Raw genomic sequence first — 23,160 nt, 5'->3', positions numbered from 1 at the left:
TTTCCCGAGATGATTCCAGAAAGTCAGTGAAGTTCACCATCGGGTCTGGTCTCGCCGAGGTCTCAGCCCCTCCCGTTTCTTTCCCGGAAACATACCGAGCTTTCACAATCAATGGAAGTGCTTCATCCGGTATCTTAAGGACCTCCCTTAAATATCGTCTCACCAAGTCCACCACTGATATCAAAAAGGGACTTGGGAAAATTTAAGAGTCTCAAATTATTCCTTCTTAACTGATTTTCCAAATAGTCAATCTTTTGTTGAGTTAAGGTCTTATCTTTCATCAAAGCTACTCCCAGATTCTGTACCTCCTCCACTTTCCGCTCCAAAGTTACTTTCTCCAATGGCTGAACTAAGCTTGGGACTGAAAAGCAATTTGTCCAGAAACATGTTTCATTTAACCCCCCACCCCCTCATTTTATTCACTCTTCTCATAAAAGTGGAATTTAAGTCTCGTATAGCCTCCCAAAGTACCTTTAAGGTTATAACAGCTAGCTTCTTATTTTTCACACCTGCAGAATTTTCAGAAGGGTCTTTCTCCCCACATGCCCCACTAACAATTTCAGCTGGATATAAAGTCTGTGGAGTGGACATCTTCACCGACACACCTTGCTATGGGGAAGAAAACTATCAGAGAAAGATTCCCAGACAGCAATAAAGAAGTTTTGAGTTCCCCCCAAGCTTCCATGCTGATGCTTTCAATCCAATAGAATCCTTCCAGGCTGCAGGGGGCTGTTCTATTCTCGGGACTCAACGAGATCCCAATGCTGCTAGCGCAACTCACATGCGCACGTTGTGCTTGTTGGGCTTGATCAGAGGAGACAATCGACTGGGCTTGATCAGAGGAGACAACCGACGTACGTCCAGTTGGCATTCTGTAGTCCTCCAAGGTAGTTTGTTTCATCAGCGGTACTTGGATAACTACCAGGACTCAGGCTTTCACCATTCCCTTTCTCTGAGCCACAGCCATTGTAGAGTTTTCTCTTCTTACTTTCTTAAACTTTAGGAATGAGGTTTAGTATGCAATACATTTTATCATGTGTTTTCTTGAGTAATGCATTATTAAACTTCTTTTTCCATTAGTATCGAAATAGAAGCTCCGTTCATCTATATGTGGACACCTCTGGCACGCCTAAGTGACACCTAACTCGCGCCCAACTAACGTCCAAAAGTAGACCTGGTTTTGTAACACCTACATTTTAGGCGAGAATATAGAAACGTTAGTATGCTGAACGGCATGTGATTCTGTAAATGGACGTCCATATGAAAGCCATGCCCACACCTATCCCGTTAGGCGCAGCTTTTTCTGATGGGCGTCTATGAAATTGTGGAGGCCTATTTTGTGAATCGTGCACAGCCTTTGGACATCTAACTTTCAATTATTGCTTGCTAAAGTCATTAATTGGGCTTATTATCTAATTTGGATGTCCACATTGTGGACGCTTAACTTTAAGCATCCTTTACAGAATTTGCTCCGCCCCCTTAAGTGCAGAGGATGTGGGAAAAGTACAGGACTGTTTATGGAATAAAACTATACCATCCCTGGTATAGCAGTAATGGGAACAGAAGTTGAAGCTCACTTTCTCCTGCTGTTATGGCCCTGGGTTCCAAAATAGCCACTGCAACCCCTAGCAGTAATGTTGCTGTATTAATGCTAGGGGACAGACTGTCCAACTCCAACTCTTTCGCAAACACCTAAAAACCTGGCTATTCTCAAAACTGTAACACTTCCCCCCTCTTAGGCCTCTCACCTTCCCCCTTTACACCTAACTCTTTAATCTCTCCACTGTAGTTCCTCTCTCATCTTTCTTCCTGTAAACCGTGCCGAGCTCCGCATTCGTGGAGATGGTGCGGTATATAAACCCAAGGTTTAGTTTAGTTATTGATAGCTGGCAACCATGATGGATGGGATAATCAAGGGGACTGGATCTTGTCATTGGCACCTGCCCCTTAGAGGTGTAAAGGCTGATGTCCAAATTTTTTCTTATCTCTATGGATTCCTCTTGTAAGATGGAGAACCATATTGATATGTTAGGCCTGCCCTTGACACTCTTTCCCTGCTCCATCACACCTCCTAGCAATGTAAATATAGTAAACACTCCCACATGTACATACCCCCTTTCTATGATGTGTGTACACACCAAAATTTTTATTTTGCTTAGTTTCCTGTGCTGTATAGCAGATTTTTCAATTGAGGTTTAAAATAAAAATCTGTTTCAGTAGCACACTCTGTCCCTCAACAATGTACATACTTGTGCAATAGTGCACAAGATTCTACAGTTGTATTTACTATTTAAACCAGGGGTGTCCAACCTTTTGGCTTCCCTGGGCCACATTAGCCGAAAAAATGTTTTTGGGGCCGCACAAACGCTGCAGCAGGACAGAGGAGTGAGCCAGCAAGACGGTAAACACCCGGGGGCAGCATCGCCCTCAATTGGGGCCGCACAAAATACTTCACGGGGCCGCAGGTTGGACACCCCTGATTAAAACAATAGAGAACACTACTGATGAGACAGAGAGAAAAATTGGGGTTCTTTTCCTGTTTTGGGTCAATGAAAGGACATAGAAAGTGCCACCATTTCCCATGTCTTTTCAAACAAATGCACGTCCCTACAAATAACTTCCAGTTATTTATAATAAAACTCATCTGCTAGGAATCTGACCATTTTCTTGCAGCAGTTTGATCTTTATTCTACTTCAAGAATACCCACTTTATTGTCTACTACCACATCCAACTTTGCATCATCAGTTAAGATTTACTCACGTTAAACATACTGAAAAGTAACTGAGAAAATACCGACCTACAGTATACAGAATCTCACGATAGCACGGCTCCATAATCCGTGTGAAATCAATCTTAACTAATTCTTAGCTAGTCATAAATAATTTAGCTTCAACTCTTAATTTCCTGGTTCAAGTGTGGCACTATAGTAAGTTAGATACCACTGACTCATGTTCATGTCCTAGTGACTTGGGGGCTGTTTTACTAAGCTGCGTTAGGGCATTAATGAGTGGAATAGCATGCGCTAAAATACCTTGCACGCTAGACGCTAACGCCAGCATTGAGCTGGCGTTAGTTCTAGCCACATAGCGAGGGTTTAGCGCGTGTTTATAAAAGGAGCCCTTGATGAGCTACAGATCTAAAAAGAAATCCATTTTGTGCTCCCGTGTAATCCCCATGGTGGTTTTCAATGTGTCCAAAGACACTGTGGAGAGGCTTTATTAAAAGTTCAATCTAAAAATCCAAGAAAAGAAATATCTAGGACCCAAACTTTTGGGGACTAGGGGACTATGGACCCAACGCGGTACGTGTTTCAACAAAACTGTCTTCCTCAGGGGTCCCTAAGGGTCCTGGCACAGAAACTCGTGGATCAGAGGCTAAAAGCAACTCCTGGCAAAACTCCTGAGGAAGACAGTTTTGTTGAAACACGGATTGTGTTGGGTCCACAGTCCCCAACGGTTTGGGTCCTAGATATTTATTTTCGTGGATTTTTGGATTGAACTTTTAATAAAGACTGCATCTTGATCATCTTCTCCACAGTGTCTTTGGTTTTATCAGATTTTTATTTCTGTGGAGCACTTAGGGTCAACCTTTTGGTTGTGTTTCAATGTGTCTAGTCATCTGATTGCTGGTCACCCTCTTTGCCTTGGTTCCTTCGACCTTACCAAACATGATGTCCTCCAATGATCCATCTCTTCTGATGATATGACCAAAATAAAGTCATAACTTCATCATCTGGGCTTCTAGTGACATAGCCGGTTTGATCTCATTCAGAATCAATTTGTTAGTTCTTCTAGCGGTCCATGGCAAACATAAAATCCTTCTCCAGCACCAAAGCTCAAATGAGTCAATCTTCTTTCTGTCTTGTTTCTGTAATGTCCAGCATTTTCATCCATAATTGACTACTGAGAAAATGAGTGCATAGACAAGTCTGAGCTTCATTTGGAGTATTATTTCCTTGCCTTTGAATACTTTGGCAACAGCCTTCATTGAAGAGTGACCAAGTGCTATTCTATTTCTTCTCTGCTAGCTGCTTATTTGTTTATGAAAGAGCCCAGGAGATTTAATTCCTTTACCATTTCTACTCTATCACCTTCAAGCTCAAAATCTTCATTTTCTGTGTTCAAGATCTTCATCTTCTTTATATTCAGTTCTAATCTCATGTTATGACTTTCGGCTTTGAATTTTCTCAGTAGATACATGATGTCTTTTTTGCTGCTGGTGATGGAACGTTGTATCATCTGCATAGAACAGGTTATTTATATTTTTTCGGCCACCAACTTTGAAACCAATGCTTTCTTCTTCCAAATTTACTTTTCTGAAGATGGCTTTGCATAAAGGTTGAACAGGTAAGGTTGACAAGATGCATCCTTGCCAAACGCCACATTTTATTAGAAACCAATCAATGTTGCCATATTCAGTTCTCACTGCAGCTTATTGATTTTCATGGAGGCTCTTTTTCAGCTGAGTTATATGTTTAGGTATTCTCATTTGTGCTAGAGCTCTCCATAATTTATTGTAATCCACACGGTCAAAAGCTTTATTTTAGTCGATGAAGCAAAAGTATAGGGGCTTTTGGTATTCTTTGCTCATTTCTAGCATCCATCTAATATTGGCAGTAATGTCTCTTGTTCCTTGACCTTTTCTAAAATCAGCCTGAACTTCGGGAAGTTCTTGCTCAACATATGATTGTAGCCTTCTCTGTATTACTTTCAGCAATATTTTGTTGCCATGCGGAATTAATGGAATCATTCTATAGTTGTTACAGTCCTTGGCGTTACCTTTCTTTGGTATAGGTATGAACAGTGAACTCCAATCAGTTGGCCATGTTTTTTCCTTCCAAATCTTTTGACACAGTCAAGTGAGGGCCATGAGGGCACTGTAGTAAATGCCTATACAAAGGTGAAAGTTGTTAAATTGCAAAAGGACCTTGTGAGACTGGGCATCAAAATGGCAGATGACATTTAATTTAAGCAAGTTCAATGTGGTATACGTGGGAACAAGGAACCCAAACTATAGCTATGTGATGCAGGGTTCCATGTTAGGAGTCACCACCCAGGAAAAGGATCTAGGTGTCATAGTTGAGGATACGTTGAAACCCGCAAGTCAGTGTACAGTGGCAGCAGTTCAGAAAACAAATAGAATGCTAGGAATGATCAGGAAATGAGAATGATGAGAATGTTATAATGCCTTTGTATCATGCCATGGTGCAGCCACACCTCAAATTCTGGTGGCCGCATCTCAAAAAAAGATATAGAGAAGGGTGACAAAATGGTAAAAGGGATGGGACAACTTTCCTATGAGGAAAGGCTAAAGCAGCTAGGGCTAGGACCAGGGGGCATGCGTTGAAGATACTAAGTAGCAGATTTTAAAACAAACTGGAGAAAATATTTCTTCACTCAATGTGTAATAAAACTCTGCAAATCGTTGCCAGAGAATATCATGAAAGAAGTCAGCTTAGAAGAGTTTAAAAAAAAAAAAAAAAAGTTTGCTAATATCCTAAAATAAAAGCCCATAAGCCATTATTAAGACAGATTTAGGGAAATCCACTGCATATTCCATGGTTAAGTTTCAAGTTTATTTCAAAATTTGATTTAATCGCAAAATCTTAATCCAATGCGATTTACAAATAATAAAATCAGGGTAAAAAGAAAAACACATTGATTGAACCAAACACTATTACGGCTTTTGACCAACACGATACATCAGGGAGAAAAAAAAAAAAGGATTAAATAAAGTTTATAAATAAAATAAAAAGGGCATGTGTAAGCAACATAAAATATGTTTTTCTTTTTGGGATCATGCCAGGTACTTGTGACCTAGGTTGGATATTGTTAGAAACAGGATTCTGGGCTTGATGAACCTTTGATCTGTCCTAGTATAACAACTCTTATGTTCTTATGATTGCTTATTTCTTAACATTTGTTTAGTTTGTTAAGATTGTTTTTGAGAAGTTGTGTTACTTTCCATTAATTAAACTTGTTTTATGTGACTAATAATCTCTTCCTTTATAAGTGGCTGTCAGATTAGTATATTTAGGATTTGTTTCAAAAGATATTTGTAGCTAATAAATTGAATTCTAGCTGCTTTATATGTATAAGCTACTGTCTTATACATCCCTTGGTAAAACAGCTCTTCTGGATAACTCTGATCTTGTCCTGTTGGAATCTTCTTGTGGTGCTAACTCTGATATCAAACATAATTTTGTAATATGTAATGACATCCATGGAGTCCTGTAAACCATCTTCACGTCAAAAGCATCTGAGCCTGGGACTTTCTTAACCTATTATATAACCTTTACAGACATCAAAATGCATACATCACCTTTGAAATTTTGGGTGTATAGTACAAGTCACCAATACTACAATTTATAAAGGATTTCTGTGTTCTTTATAGCAGAATATAAAAATACCTGTTTCCTATATTTTGCTATAGAAAGCACAGAAATCCTTTTTAAATGACAGAGGGCTAGATAAGCACAATATTACTTGTGATGTACTATCATTTTAAAATTAGGTGAAAATGTGTTATTTTCCATCTGAAATAACACATTTAATTGTAGTGCATGCTATACACAAAGGCCCTGATTCTCTAAAAGTGCGTCCCGATTTTAGGCAGCTGTAGACGTCCTACAGCTGTCTAATCAGCCAATCGGGATGCACGTTTTTAAAAAAAAAAATGCTCCCCAGGCAGGCCTGAAGGCGCCTCCGGGAGCCTAGGGAGACCCGTAAGATGCCTAAGCTCGTCTAAGGGCCTTAGGCGGGCCTTAGGCTGAACCTAGGCGGTCCTACGCGTCTCCCTAGTAGATGAGAAGCTTAAAAATGTAGGCCAGCAAAATGCTGGTCTACATTGTAAGTAGACGCGGCCGCTATACTTATCGCGGCAAGGGATCTCTCTGCCGCTATAAGTATAGTGGGCCGTGGCCCCTGACCGATCACTGGCAGGAGGGTGCCCAAACCCTCCTGCCCGAAGACGCACCCCCCCCACCGGCGCTAACAACCCCCATTCCACCAAACCTGTTCTTACAGATGGGTCTTGCACGTCGAGCAAGCAGGCACGCCTCGTCGAAATGAGGCGGGCCCGCCCCTTCCTGGCCCATCCCGCCGAAGCCTAAGGCCTGATTGGCCCAGGCTCTAGAAGCCTGGACCAATCAGGCCTTAGGCATAGCGGGTCCACCCATCCCCACTTAATCTAAGGCCTGAATGGCCAATCAGACCTTAGACTTAGTAGGGATGGGCGGACCCGCTATTCCTAAGGCCTGATTGGTCCAGGCTTCTAGAGCCTGGGCCAATCAGGCCTTAGGCTTCGGCGAGATGGGCCGGGAAGGGGCGGGCCCGCCTCATTTCGACGAGGCGTGCCTGCTTGCTCGACGTGCAAGACCCATCTGTAAGAACAGGTTTGGTGGAGTGGGGGTTGTTAGCGCCGGGGGGGAGGGGGTGCGTCTTCGGGCAGGAGGGATTGGGCACCCTCCTGCCAGCGACCGATATTGTCGGGGGGGGGGCATCGGTAATGTCGGGGGGGCGTTCGGTAGTGTCGGGGGGGGGGGCGCGTCTTCGGGCAGGAGGGTTTGGGCACCCTCCTGCCAGTGATCGGTCAGGGGGCCACGGCCCGCTATACTTATAGCGGCAGAGAGATCCCTTGCCGCGATAAGTATAGCGGGCCGTGTCTAATCTAACCCGATTCTCTAACCCGCGTCTGTAACATGGACGCCGGTTACAGAATCGGGGTTTAGTTTAGGCCGATTCTGAATAGGACGCCTCTCCCGGGCGTCCTATACAGAATCAGGGCCTAGGTGTCTTGCGGGCCTCGCCTTCAATATAGGCGGCCTGCCTGGGGAGCATTTTTTTAAAAAAAACGTGCATCCCGATTGGCTGATTAGACAGCTGTAGGACGCCTACAGCTGCCTAAAATCGGGACGCACTTTTAGAGAATCAGGGCCAAAATGTGCAGTGTAATAGAATTTAATTAAGTTTTGTAAGTATAGCACATGCAAAAACAAAAAAAACAATCAAATGACATGTGAAAATGAAAGGATCTAAATGTTATAAAACCAAAACAAAATGACATAAAACAAAACAAATTCTTCATGCACATGCACACAGATTACTGTAAGATTATATTTTAAGCAGCTGCTTTTTGGAGAGATGCGTTGAGGGGATCATTTGCTAATGGGTCCTAGGGCAGACAGTGTAAATGTTAATAAATAACTCCCCCCAAGTATTTATCAGTTAAACAGATAGCTGCAGGACATCAGAGCCAAGTCTACTCTGCTCTCACTGCACTTTCTAAGTTGAGGTTCCAATTTCCATTAAAGAATGAATAAAGTTACCATGGTAGCTCATTTGAATATGTAGAAACGTTGCCACACATGCGCGCTGCTTCCATTATATATTATATATATATATTATATATATAGGGGGAGAGTCTAGGTAAGAGTGAAGGCACCTGTCCTCCTCTCTGCCCTCCACCCCCGGCTCCTTCCCTGTCCCCCCACTGCCACACATGCGTGCTGCTTCCATTCTCCCATCTCTGTAATGTTCCTGGCATAAGCAGCAAACCCCAACCTGCTGTCGCACCAGTGTCGGCTCTTCCTCTGATGTCACTTCCTGGACACATGCCTAGGAAATGACATCAGAGGAAGAGCTGACACTGGCATGCCAGGAACATTACAGAGGTAAGAGGGAAGGGAAGCGATGTGCGCATGGCAGGAGGGGCTGGAAAGAAGTTTGTGGAGGTGGGGGGGGGGCATAGATGAGGGCAGGGGAGGGGTGCCTCTCACCACGCCACTGGCAAGACCCATGCTTCTTCTCCTCTGAACATAATCTTGGATTGCCCTGATGAAGAAATCATAGCTCTTAAAAGCTGGTAACAAATACTGTATATTAAGAGATCCTTTTACTAAGCTGCGGTACAAAGTGGCCTTAGCATGCCCTTATGGGGGTCTTTCCTGCACACTAAGGCCTCCTTTTACGAAACTGTGATAGCAGTTTCTAGTGTGGGGAGCCGTGCTGAATAGCTCACGCTGCTCATAGAGTTCCTATGAGCGTCAGGAGCAGCGCGGGCCATTCAGTGTGGCTCTCTGCGCTAGAAACTGCTATTGCGGTTTCATAAAAGAGGGGGTAAGGCTATTTTTACTGTGGATATAAAAATGGCTGTTTTCTATTATTTGTATCGAAGGCCAAATGCTAATTTATCAATGGCCATGCATTACTTAGCATATGGCCATTTTTTAAAATTACCGTATGAGCATATATTGCCACGCATTTTGAAGGCAGTAAAGGATCACATGGTATTTTGTGCACTAAACAGTTAGTATGCCACAATGAAGATGCACTAACTGAAATGTCCACTCTCTGCCCATACCATTCCCCCTCAAAAAATTAGAAAAATTATTTAGTGCGCAGTGCTGTGTCGATTTCAGTAGCACTATTATTTTGTGAAAATTATTCCAGACTGCTCTGGTACTATCTAAATAGACAAAGCTAAAAAACTAAACTATATATAAAGCACAGAATATCAACATAATATATATTGAAAGACCCCTACAGGAAGATTATAATCAATTTAAAAAAAAAAAAAAAAAGAAAGTGGAGAAAGAGACCTCGGAAAATTGACCCCACAATTTATAGCGCATTGAATCGTGCAAATAGGGGCACTAATACAGTCATTGGTCTCAAAAAACTCCACCAACCATCCGATATCAAAGTACTTCAGTCGTTCAAGTTTGCAACTATTATTCTTCCATATAGGAGTACTGCAGGACATAGCCAATCAAAAAAATAAACAACCAAACAAACAATCAGAAAAACACTCTATTAAGTTACTGGACATTTTCTTTTTTTGCTTGTTTGTTGTTGCTTTGTGAGGATCATTAAGGCCAGGACTCTGAGAAGGCTAAGTGCACAACAGGGCCGCAGTTGAACTATGGATGTGTGTTTGGGGGGGGGGGGTATTGGATTTGTCCTGCAGTACTCCTATATGGAAGTACTTTGATATTGAATGATTGGTGAAGTGTTTTTTGAGACCAATGACTGTATTAGTGCCCCTATTTGCACGACTCAATGCGCTATACATTGTGGGGTCAATTTTCTGAGGTCTCTTTTACTCCACTTACATCCCAAAATAATGGGACGTCACAAAGACTTCCCCAATACAGGTGACTGGTCATTTTATTGGAAATAATGACAGGAATTAATTTATTATTAAACATATGAAGTTGGTGCATCGTCCAATTACAATCCATTTACAAATTGCAATATTCTATTGGTTACTTCGTTCCTTAGCAACAATGACTTAACTCATCACATGCTAACATAGTAGATGACGGCAGATAAAGACCCGAATGGTCCATCCAGTCTGCCCAACCTGATTCAATTTAAATTTTTTACATTTTTTTCTTCTTAGCTATTTCTGGGCAAGAATCCAAAGCTCTACCCGATACTGTGCTTGGGTTTCTACTGCTGAAATCTCTGTTAAAACCTACTCCAGCCCATCTACACCCTCCCAGCCACTGAAGCCCTCCCCAGCCCATCCCCCACCAAACGGCTATATACAGACACAGACCGTGCAAGTCTGCCCAGTACTGACCTTAGTTCAATATTTAATATTATTTTCTCACCTCTGTCAGCCATAGAAGGAAGTGGACTGAGGTCACGCTGACCTTTGCTCTCTATTGCAAATATCTCATTTACAGAAACAATCACATGATTTTCTATAACTACCAGCTCATCAATATTTGTCCTAACTATGTAAGTGGAAGAAAACTATGTTCTTATAAACAGATGTGTTTTTCTCTCTACACCGTCTAAAGAACTACTGGAAGAAAAATATGTTTTCCAGAAACTCTTTCATTTGCTAAACAATACATTTCTGCAACCACATGGTATAGTCACATGATTTCTCCTAACTCGAGCAACAAATATGTCAGTGTGACTTTTAGCTTATTTGCAGGGGCCTGCTATGTTATGGCTTCAGCATCTTGTTTCAGACATTAAACCATAATATTTTGCTCTATGAAGGACTAAATATGTACTAGTTGCTGTTTATACTTTGCTGTGTTTCACAGGTTACTGAAGGATTTCTATTATTCAGCTATAATATTTGTGTCTTTTAAAGCTCTAACTAAAAGTGTATCTTTTTTTATTTAACATTTTTTTAATTAATTTTTTCATATAACAAGTGTATCATAAAGATTCATACAATTACCTTAAGTATACACTTGATATCTCCATAACATACTGTATATACAACATATCTTATATAATCCTTACTACAATTTTAGATATCATGTAAAATTTAATAATTTTATCAACTATTATTCAATTATGAATCCCTTTCCCTCCCCTTATTTTATTAGTTGCACACAATATTAACAATTAATATGATAATTTATTTATATTATATGATAAAGAGAATAAACCTACCCCCCCCCCTTTATCAAGTATCTCATTATGGGGAAAAATTATATTAATCATTACAAAAATCTGTTAATGGTCCCCAAATCTTAATCTTAAAATTTAATCTGTCATAATTCTTCCAATTGTATGTTATTTGTTGAACTGCTACTCCAGTCAATATAAATAAAAGTGTATCTAATATATATATTGGTTATGGGAGCCATATTAGTTATGGGTCCCCCACTTATATTCTGCACAATACAATTATCACCGTCAATTGTAATCTTCATGTAGGGGGTCTTTCACTGCCTAAATAGTACCAGATGCACTTTTTGAGTTTATTTTGATGGTTATGACTGCACATTATGTTTCAGCTAAAGTTCAAAATATGCAATGAGGCTTTAAATGCAAGATAAAATATGCTCAGAGAGCCGGAGACTGTGTGAGATGTTTAACACACTGATACAATAGTTTATTCTTGTGGTCACAACAGTTTTCATGCTGTTTTACATTTTTGCACAACAAAGGTATTGATATATTAGTTAATTGAACAGCGCCATTAAAAACAAATTTAAAAAACAATTTAAATAATTTGCCGGTAGGCGCAATATAGTCATTTACAACAAAGCGCATACCCAGAAAACAGGTATACTTAGGGGCGGAGTTTGGGTGTGGATTGAGTTAGGCGCCAGTATTTTAGGCCAAGAAAACACTGGCCTAATCTACCCGTGCCTAGGTTGTAGATAATACGGTTGCCTAACTCGATTTAGGCACCGCACCGCTAAGTGTGATTCTACAAATGACGCATTTTATAGAATCAGGCTCACAGTGTATAGAATTTGGCAAACACACAGCTTTGGATCCCTGACATAGGCTGAAACACATGGCCTTGATACTGTTGGATATGCCAATAAAGCCATTCCAACTATGATGGACTCAAGTAATTTATTCCTCTCCTGGGTCATCTCTTCTAATATGTGTTCATTGTGTTATCTGCAGAAACTGGTTCTCTTTTTCCCTTGGTTATTTTCCAATTGAAACAGCTTAAAGAAGCCTTATGAATCTAGAAGCCGGACATGCCTTTCCTGCTATGGATAGTTTTAGACGTATAATTTCAAGCTGCTTAAACATGCCAGAAGAATCTTGGGGCTCTAACCTGGAAGCTGGGAGTGCTTTGGTGTCTTCTTCACAAAACGCTTCCTCTTGTCCATAGCACAGTGACAGATTCTTGAGCTCCGTACTTGAAAGACAATGAAAGCCAGCACTACTGATATGTGAATCTCTCAAAAATAGTGCCAACAGAAAATCCACAGATTTCCTGTAAACTTTTTGTTCTTCAGATTACTTATCTTCAAGTTAACATCATCTGGACCTGGACTTCTTTTGTTTAATATCATTAACAAAATTTCATAGTATTTTTATGAAATGGCAAAATGCATCAACTTTGTAAACTTTAAAGTAGACAGTGAATTTTAAATAATATACTCTGTTTGATGTAAAGTCATTGCAACTTTATGTTGAGTCACCATAAAATCAAAGGAGAGCTGCATTCGATCTTGCTGTTGTCAATAACCCTCCTTATGATTTTGGGCATGGTACCTTACATCCCATTGTCTAAAACACTTTAAAGCTTTATAGGGCAAGAATGCACTATACCCAAGTATATTTTGTTGTAAAGTTAATGCAAGGATATTAGATGCCCTAGAGAAACCTTCAGTCTTATGTCTGAGCCAATAGGAATCTTAGGCCACACCGATTCCATCCCAGGATGCTCCAGGAAGAAGGCCTAAGGCTCTGATTAGCACAGGTGCCTAAGGCCCCTCTTGTGGGAGGGGTTTTAGACATCTGAGCCAAAGGGTCTTAGGCCTTCCCCTGGTACATCCCAGGATGCACCGGGAAAGGGAAGGCCCGCCTTTTTGAAGAGGCGGGCCTGCCAGCTGGAGGGAATAAGCATTCCTCCGGCCAGCCTTTCCTCAACAAAGGTATGGGGGGTAGAGGGGGTGTTGGGGAGGGGGTGTTGAGGTTTGGAGGTGTTGGGGTGTGTTGAGGTTTGGAGGTCAGCAGGAGGGAATGGGCATCGCTCCTGTAAGGCTACTTGGAGGGGGGGTCAAGAGTTTGGGGGAGTGTAGACAGGAGGGAGTGGGCATCTCTACTGCCAATGGTGCTTTGGGGGGAGGGGGTGTCAAGGGCCCATGAGCCAGCAGCCGAAAGGAATGGGCATGCCTCCTGCTGATACAGCCGGTTCAGCTGATCATGGCAGGGGTATTCCCCCCCTTCCCAGTCAGCTAAGCCAATGGACTCCTGAAGGCCTGCTGGCTCAGCTGATCAGGAATTCCCTTGCTATGATCAGCTGAGCCAAATGCATCTACTTTTAGGTTTTCAAAATATAGGACAGCATTAAACTCACCCAAGGCCACTTCGGGCAAAACCACAACCACATCCAGCCTTGGGCAAGCTTAGGTGTCCCAACGCATTTCCCTAGACCTGTGACAAATGCCTAGTCTAGGTGACCTGCCTCTGGGAGCTTTTTAAAAAAATGTGCATCCTGATTGGCTGCCAGACAGTAATAGGACACCTGCCGCTGCCTGCAATCGAGATACCCATTTAAAGAATCAGTCTCAAAGGTTTTGCTTTCACTGCACCTGCTCTTGGCCACACCTATGAGATAACTCCCATGGTGACCATCCAATATGTATAATGGTTAAGCCAGCCCTAAAAGCACCCTGGTTAAAGGTGCTATATCAGTACTGTCAACATCATTTTTACCTATCAACAAACCAACCCTAGAATCAATCTCAGTCATTTACTACCAAAGCAATTATGAAATTCTAGGCTACTAATCTGTGTGCTCTCCACTAGCATCTCCTGCCCACTGCACACCTATTAGAGTCTGTTGATATCCTTAGCTATAGGACAGGTGTTTTCCAAGTCAGTTCTGGAGCACCCCCTTGCCAGTCAGGTTTTCAGGATATCTAAATAAATATGCATGAAAGAAATTTACATATAATGTAGGCAGTACATGCAAATCAATTTTATGCATATTCATTGTAGATATCCTGAAAATCTGACTGGCACTGGGACACTCCAGGACCAACTTGGAAAATCTGACTGGCACTGGGACACTCCAGGACCAACTTGGAAAACACTGCTGTAAGACATTCCAATCCCCAGGCCTTGGTACAACCCTCTTCACCAACTTCATTTCATGTTTTATAATCTTGCATTCACTCTGCAGAGTATCTCTGACCTATACCTTGTTCTCTTGCTGACTTTATACATTTCAGATTCATATCGATCTTTTTCCAGTCTGCTAAAGAGTCTTGCCAAGCAAGTCTGCTATGTGACATTTCTTTACTACACTTCATTCCCTCTTCAAATTGATACCCCTTTCCACCACCCCCTTCTTTCTCTACCCAGGCTATGGCTGCCTTCTTTCAAAGAATGTAAAAGGGGCCTTTCATCAGACATTTGAGCAAACGTTTACTGGGAATTCTGGCAGTGGAGTTAATCCGAGACTGAACATTTTATGTCTAATAGGCACTTCCACCAACACTCGCTCAAGATGCATGTCCTTGTTGACTTGCTAAAGCATCAATGTCTGAACTATCAACCATAACTACTTATTTCTGTAGTTATATTGCACTAATAAACAGCTCCCCCCTCCCCTGAAATGGTATTTTTTCTATCACAGCTAAGACCTTTAAATGACATATAACATCTATAAATCAGTAGCTAAACCAAGATGTTTGAAATCCAATACAAAAGTGAAGATACTTTCTGTGAGCTGATAGGATGGATATGTGAGTATAAGTCTGAGATCTGGAGAGTGAAACCAATTGCATTTTTCCAGTAGAGGAAGAAGGGTTCCCATAGAGACCATGCAAAACTCCCTTTTTTGGTATTAGAAAATTCTTTGAGTAGGATCCCCAGGCATTCTCCTGCAGAAAAACAAGTTCTATTGCGTTTAGTTACAGAAGGGTTCTTGGCGAAGGAGTGTCTTCTGAAGGGAACTGAAAAGAGACTGTTTTAATGGGTGGTTTGGAGGTTTTCTGTTCAAGCGCAGGGCATAGCCCTGAGTGACAACTCAAAGCACCCACTGATCTGTTGTGATTAACAGTCTAGTGTTGATGAAAGTAGATTAATCTGCCTCTGATGAAGAGACTGGGAAGAAGAGACAGAGGAATGGTGGCAGTGCTCTCTATAAAAGGAGTCAAAGGATGACTGCTGTTTGGATTGAGGCTGAGGTTGTGATTTCTGTATCCTTTGCGGCCTTGCATAGAGTCATTAAGCAGTAGGTCTAGAAAAGGGTGAAAATGGCATTTAGTGATATGAGCATCTGGATGAAGCAAATTATCTTCTAGTCCAGGGGTGCCCACACTTTTTGGGCTTGCGAGCTACTTTTAAAATACCAAGTCAAAATGATCTACCAACAATAAAATTTAAAAAAAACACAACGCACACTGTACACATAGAAAAGGCTAATTATCATTCCTATTCCAGGGTTTTTCAAAGAGGTCAAAGCAGATGACTCTATGCACTATCACCTCAGTAACAACCATACAAAAATAGACAAATATACCCCCCTCCCTTTTTACTAAACCACGATAGCAGTTTTTAGAGCGCAGGGAGCTGCGCTGAATGCCCAGCGCTGCTTTCGACGCTCATAGGCTCCCTGCGCTAAAAAACTCTATTGCGGTTTAGTAAAAGGGGACCTTAGTGTAAAATATAGACAGCAGATATAAATTCAGACACATTTTGATCACTAAATTTAAAATAAAATCATTTTTCCTACCTTGTCTGGTGATTTCATGAGTCTCTGGTTGCACTTTCTTCTTCTGACTGTGCATCCAATCTTTCTTCCCTTCTTTTAGCCTGTATGCTTCCTCTCCTCCAGACCTCGTTCCCTCCCCCAACTTTTCCTTCCTCTCTCCCTGCCCTTTCTTTCTCTCTGCCTCCCTTTCTTTTTTTTCTGTTTCTCTTCTTTCCTTCTGTCTCCCTGCCTGCCCTTTTTCTTTCTTTCTCCCTGCCTTCCCCCAAGCCACTGCCATCGGGGACCAGGCCCCAAATCGCCACCAATAACAGGCCCGAAAGCCGCCGCCGCCCCAACCTCTCCCTGCTTCGGCCGACCAGCATCGCGATCGAGCTGTTGGGGGAAATGCTGCCGGGTCCTGCCTTCGCGGAAACAGAAAGTAGGCAGGACTCGGCAGCAAGAAGAGGAAATGCTTCACTAACCTGTCTCCCGCCTTAGCCCATAGCGAACGCTTGCTTCAGGGCTCTCAACATGTGCGTGCCGGCTTCCCTTCCCCCCCCCCCCCCCCCCGGACATAACTTCCGGTTTCGGAGGGAAGAGAAGGGAAGCCAGCATGCACACGTTAGAGCCACGGAGCAAAGTTCGCTACGGGCTGAAATCTCCAAGCCGGTTTTTTTTTGTTTTCTTTTTTTAATGTTCAGCAGCGGCGGCAGCAGCAGATGACAGCTGGGCGGACCGCCCAGCTAAAAGGCCCTAGAGAGAACACTGGAGAGGAAGGCTGATTGGCCCGGTAGATCAGGACGGCAACATGAGTCTATCACGGAGCCCGGGATGGGCTCTGCGATCGACTCGCGTTGCCTTCCTGAGCTACTGGTCGATCGCGATCGATGTGTTAGGCACCCCTGTTTTAGTCAATAAAGAATGAGAGGTTTGTGGCTTAGATAAAAGTCTTGTGCCTCAAGGGAATTTATTTATCCAAAGTGATATACTTAAATATTTTACTGGCTCACTTTGTTATTCAAAAACAATGTTAAATCAATCAATCAAGTAACTGAAGTTATTTAGTGAACACTCAGACCCACAGCTGAGGTCTCAGTGAAATAATCACGGAGCAGCTGTTTTGAGAGACCATCATCGTTGTTCACAGTCTCACCCACCAAACAACAGCTAAATAATAACACATAGATGGTAAAACAAAACCAACTTAGCTTTGAATGGAGTGGGTAATCAATGTAGCTGCTCCGGGTTCCTTTTTATTCAAATGACTGCATTCATTACAACTGCCGACCCCCCTACCTAGGTTTCACCAACTGGCTTCTTCAGAAGGGGTACTACAAATGTAAAACAACCACATTAACACTAAAACACTTCAGTTACCACTACTATAATTTTTACACGATAATCACAATTAACTACCACACCATTCACACTCAGACCTACCGGCATAACGCACTCCACACTACTCACAGACACATTAGTTACTGGCGACGAATTTCCATCAGCAGGCCCTACCATATATGCACATCCCCCTCAACCACGTCATACTGACGTCAAACTCGTCACTACAATCTAACCACAAACCTACTCCTTCTATAAATGAAACCATTCGATTTCATTATTTAACCCTGTAGGGGTCAAAGTATGCCACTGAAAAATAAATTTTTGTTCTAAATATAATTTGTGATTTGTCAAAATTACTTTCAGTTTATAAACAGGTTCTTCATTCAGACTAAAGGGGTGGCGATGGGGGCCACAGTGGCCCCTTCAGTCGCCTGCCTCTATATGTCTGAATATGAAGAAAAGTATGTGTATACATCTAGGTGGTTTAACAGAGTAGGCCTTTGGAGAAGATATATAGATGATATCTTTTTTACGTGGAATGGGGAACGTTACGAGTTGGAGGAATTCCTTAAGGAATTAAATCAGGTGGATCTTAACATCTCTCTCACTCATGAAGTGAGTTCTAACAAGGTATCCTTTTTGGACATTCAGGTAGTCAAATCCCAGTTTGATTCTCAGGTACATTTTGATACTACATTGTATCGGAAACCCTCCGATCGTAACACACTCCTCCATTACCACAGTTATCATCCTAAGCCCCTCCGAGATAGTATACCGGTGGGGCAATTTTTGAGATTGAGAAGGATATGCTCTGACGAAGGCCACACTATTATATGCAAAATTTATGCAAAATTATCAGCAGGCCACACTATTATATGCAAAATTTATAGAACGTGGCTACCCCTCTAGGGTGGTCAAAGCAGCATGGAAAAGAGCCCGCAATTGTCAGCGGGAGTGGTTATTTCATACAAAGGAGAAGGAGAAGAGTGGGGCCCTAGTATGTGTATTACCCTATTCCAGTAGGAGTCAACAACTTAGACAAATTATTTTGAAGCACTGGTCAGTGTTGCAGGTGCATGAAAGCATGAACCAAACTCCATTGTTTGCTTACACCCGAGGCCGTAATTTGGGCCAAATTCTTAAACATCAGGCCCCCGGTCAACAGAATTATGGGGGTCCTCATGTAAGCTGTGTATATTGCTCTCATGTCCTCAATACTGACCAAGTACTTATTCCTCAATCAGGTGGTAAGAGATTTTATTTAAGAACTAATACTAATTGCCTTTCTACGGCAGTTGTATATTGTATAATATGCCCCTGTGGGCTTTATTACATTGGGCACACTCGGCGGGCCATTAAAACTCGAATTGCCGAACATTTGAGCAATATTAGATGTAACCGTATGTCGGCTCCTCTTGTGAGCCATTGGCTTGAACAGCAGCATTTAATTGAAGATGTTAAATATACAGTAATAGCTAGGACACATAAAACAACAGGGGATGTGACTCAAAGTTTATTATATTTAGAACAAAAATTTATTTTTCAGTGGCATACTTTGACCCCTACAGGGTTAAATAATGAAATCGAATGGTTTCATTTATAGAAGGAGTAGGTTTGTGGTTAGATTGTAGTGACGAGTTTGACGTCAGTATGACGTGGTTGAGGGGGATGTGCATATATGGTAGGGCCTGCTGATGGAAATTCGTCGCCAGTAACTAATGTGTCTGTGAGTAGTGTGGAGTGCGTTATGCCGGTAGGTCTGAGTGTGAATGGTGTGGTAGTTAATTGTGATTATCGTGTAAAAATTATAGTAGTGGTAACTGAAGTGTTTTAGTGTTAATGTGGTTGTTTTACATTTGTAGTACCCCTCCTGAAGAAGCCAGTTGGTGAAACCTAGGTAGGGGGGTCGGCAGTTGTAATGAATGCAGTCATTTGAATAAAAAGGAACCCGGAGCAGCTACATTGATTACCCACTCCATTCAAAGCTAAGTTGGTTTTGTTTTACCATCTATGTGTTATTATTTAGCTGTTGTTTGGTGGGTGAGACTGTGAACAACGATGATGGTCTCTCAAAACAGCTGCTCCGTGATTATTTCACTGAGACCTCAGCTGTGGGTCTGAGTGTTCACTAAATAACTTCAGTTACTTGATTGATTGATTTAACATTGTTAGATAAAAGTCATCATAGTATCTGTGTGGGTTGGTTTTTTTTTTTTAATCTTATCTGCAAACTTTTCAATTTTTATTTCCAAACAGGTTATCTCTCTTACATAGGACCATTCGAAGTTTCTCAGCGACTCTAAGCCACACTAAATGGCACATTGCAATTTACCTCAAATGCTTGATAACCTCGCTACAGATGTTTGAGAAGAAACAACAAATGCATTGAAAATTGCTCTAGCCATATACTTTCTTGCAGTGAATAAGTTGAAACTGCTTTAGTTTGTCTGGAAGGAGGAATTCCTCAAACTCTATTCTTTAAGTAAGGATTTAAAATAAACGGACATGTAGAATAGGCAGTCCATTAATCTATTGATGAACTCTTTTAGCAAACACATTTTCCAATGTCCTGGCTGCTCTGCCTGGAGGAACAGAAGCATAAAATGAGTGCAGATTCCACAACTATTGAATGGCGTTGAAGTTGAGTTTGTGCAAATCCAGGAAATTTTGTATTCTATACATTGTGTCTATCGCTTTAGGAGCTACCTGAACTGAGAGGGAGTTTTCCCAGTTCTTTAAATAAAGTATCCTTCATTACCCTATGGAAAGGTACTTTAATGCATTCATTTGGCACTGCTTCATGGTCAAGATCATCAAAAAGCTCAGAGTGAGGTTCTTCCTCTATTTCCATTTTTGATGGGCAAAGCCTGACCCATTTGCCTGACAAAGCCAGAGAACAAACGGTTCTTAAAGCCACTCAATACCCTCTTTGACCATGAGGAGAAAACAGCTGATGCCAAGTCAAAACTGGCCTGGAGAATTTGACTAAACTAGGATGCCGAAAACAGTCGAGGTTTCCAGGAGGAAAAAAGGACTCAGAGCGTCTTGAAGGCCAAAAAACAAAAGTTGACAAAAATGAACCAAACTCGGGTAAAATACTAAATTAGGATAAAAAGAATGAACTATGAGGAAAACAATGAAAAATAAGTATGGGAAATAAAGTCTAGCTACAAAGCAGAAGAATACAATCTTCACAAACACACAACCTAACAACATTCAATTACATGTGTTATGCAGAACTGCTGAAACCACCCATCCATTTAGGCACTCAGCTTCCAAAAGTCCATAATCTGCTACTGAGACAGACATGGTAGGGGGAGGGGATGTCACTGTTTGCCCCTGAAGCATGGACTATCAGGGCAGGATTAACCAATAGGACCATTAGGCACGTGCCTAGGGCCCAAAATGGTCAGGGTGGTTCGATGGAGGGCATCAACATTGTTTTTTCCAAACGGCAATGGGCCCCTCCAGCATCGATCGGCAACGCAGGCTCCCCCCGATCGGCAACACGTGCCCCCCCCCAATCGACGGAAAGTAAGACAAGCAAGCAACGCGGGTAAGAAGGGCAACGTGAACTGTAATTTTGTAAGCGGTGCTGCTTGCCCAAAGCTTCCCTCTGACGCAGCTTCCTGTTTCCGTCTGGGCGCATGGTGGGATGGCTCAATGTACTTGTGTGCCTAGGGGCCCTCGATGAATTAATCCTGCCCTGTGGACTGCTAGTACTATTTGGGTTTCTGCCAAGTACTTGTGACTTGGATTGGCCACTGTTGGAAACAGGATACTGAGTTAGATGGACTATTGGTGTGACCCGGTATGGCTATTCCTATGTTCTTAATATCCACTATATCATTAGACCATATCATTTCTTTCTATCACTAAAATACATCTCTTTCTTCCTGAACCAACGATAAAGTTGTATAGTAGCCATGTTAGCCCAAGAAAAACAGCTTAATACAAGACATCACAGACTTTCTGAACAATTTTTTTAAAAAAACCATCAAGCAGCTGTTCTACTCATGACAGATGCTGAATCACCATAAAGCAACGAATCCCCAAGCAACTGACAAATTTGCATGTAAGAAATTCCTACAAATATCTTCCTTGGACCACCAATTCATACTGGAAGCTATTACAAAATTAATCAAATTCATTCTAACTCACAATCATTTACAGTTCAATAACGATATCTATCTGAAAACCCTTTTTATGGCAGAACTGGAGGAGACACACTTTTGAATAAACAGACCAAATCCCTAAATTATTACTGGTATATTGATATTTGCTTGATTTGGACTGAGGGGGAAGAAACTCTCTATTTTACAGTTCTTTCAACACACACCATCCTATAATAAAAATTCCAAAATTAACAACTCCACAGAAAAAGGTCAACTTTTTAGACACCTCAGTTTCTATTACAATGGCTATATGCAAACATCTATATAGAAGAAACCAACTGAGATGCCACTAGCTACAATTCCAGGTTCCACCCTTCACGAAGAAATGAAGTTTATTACACACAGCCAAGCTATTCCATTTCAACACATCTGCTCTTGACTCAAAGAGACAGAAACACCTTTTTAAAATTCTGACTGAATCCTTTAAAACAACAAGGCTATAACCTCCAAAATGATCTCCAAGAAATTTGCCTCTTTCCTTAAAATACTCAGAGAAATCCTATTGCAGAAGAAAGGATTGGAAAACCAGAGTGTGACATATAATCCAAAACTGAAAAAAACTGAGAAGAATAATAAAAGATGTACAGCCACTACTCCAGGAGGAAGAATTATTGAAAGAGATATTCCCAGATCAACCAATGCTGGCTTATCAACAAATACACCAATCTGAAGCAGAAATTAATAAAAAGCAAATTCCCAACCGAACCCGAGCGAAATGGTGTGGTAGCCATGTTAGCTTCTCTGATATGAGGAAGAAGGGGTTACCTTTGAAAGTTGATCATAAACTACATTAAGTTAGTCCAATAAAAAAGTTACTGGTTTTTTTTTTCCTTTATGTTTTTTGTTTTATTTCTAGATATTACCAAAGAAGAGAGGGGCTCAAGTTCTTGCACTATACCACACTGCACACTGTGAAGTCTTGGGCTATGTCTTGGCATAATAATAATAATCAGTTTATATACCGCAAGGCCGTAAAGTTCTATGTGGTTTACAATAGTTTTAAAAAACAAAACAATAAAAGAAGTTCAATAGAACTAAAAAAGTTAAATGCCAATAATCAGAGACACTAAAATGATCAAAATAGTGCATAATAAATTTTTTTCAAATTAGCTGCCTAAATACTTCGAAAACAGATATGTTTTTAGATGTTTCCTAAATTCCCCATAAGTGTCAGTAAGCAAAAGCAGTTCTAAATCCTTACCCCATAACGCTGCTTGATATGAGAAAAGATTTTGATGATGTTTTCTAAGTTTATATCCTCTAACAGGCGGAAAAACAAAATTCAGATGAGAGTTTCTCTTATGTCTGTTGGTTGCAAAAGAGAAAAGCTCAATTCTATATTTGGGAGCTAAACCAAACAAAGCCTTAAAACAGAAGCAACCAAACCTAAACTTCACCCACTCCTCCATTGGCAGCCAATGCAGTACTCGACGGGAGGGTGTTACGTGATCGTATTTCTTCAACCTAAAAATCAGCCTGACCGCCGCATTTTGTACTATT

The 23,160-nt window shown here is 41.4% G+C and overlaps 1 protein-coding gene across 13 annotated transcripts in view; it reads right to left on the bottom strand.

Annotated features, from left to right (window-relative positions):
* The window catches only part of ENPP2 (ectonucleotide pyrophosphatase/phosphodiesterase 2), a 278,862-nt gene that overhangs the window by 43,579 nt on the left and 212,123 nt on the right, over positions 1–23,160 (bottom strand). For 8 of the 13 annotated variants that reach the window (XM_033933197.1, XM_033933192.1, XM_033933194.1 and 5 more), the window contains one exon: positions 12,551–12,634. The exons of the other annotated variants lie outside the window; for them this stretch is intronic. In XM_033933197.1, the coding sequence (XP_033789088.1) occupies positions 12,551–12,634 (84 nt within the window). The remainder of the gene's footprint in view (positions 1–12,550; positions 12,635–23,160) is intronic. 13 annotated transcript variants of the gene reach the window in all.

The sequence above is a fragment of the Geotrypetes seraphini genome, chromosome 2 (genome assembly GCF_902459505.1).
Source record: "Geotrypetes seraphini chromosome 2, aGeoSer1.1, whole genome shotgun sequence".
Lineage (NCBI taxonomy): Eukaryota > Metazoa > Chordata > Amphibia > Gymnophiona > Dermophiidae > Geotrypetes > Geotrypetes seraphini.
Note: the sequence above shows the minus strand (reverse complement) of the source record. Positions and strands in the feature narration are given on the sequence as shown.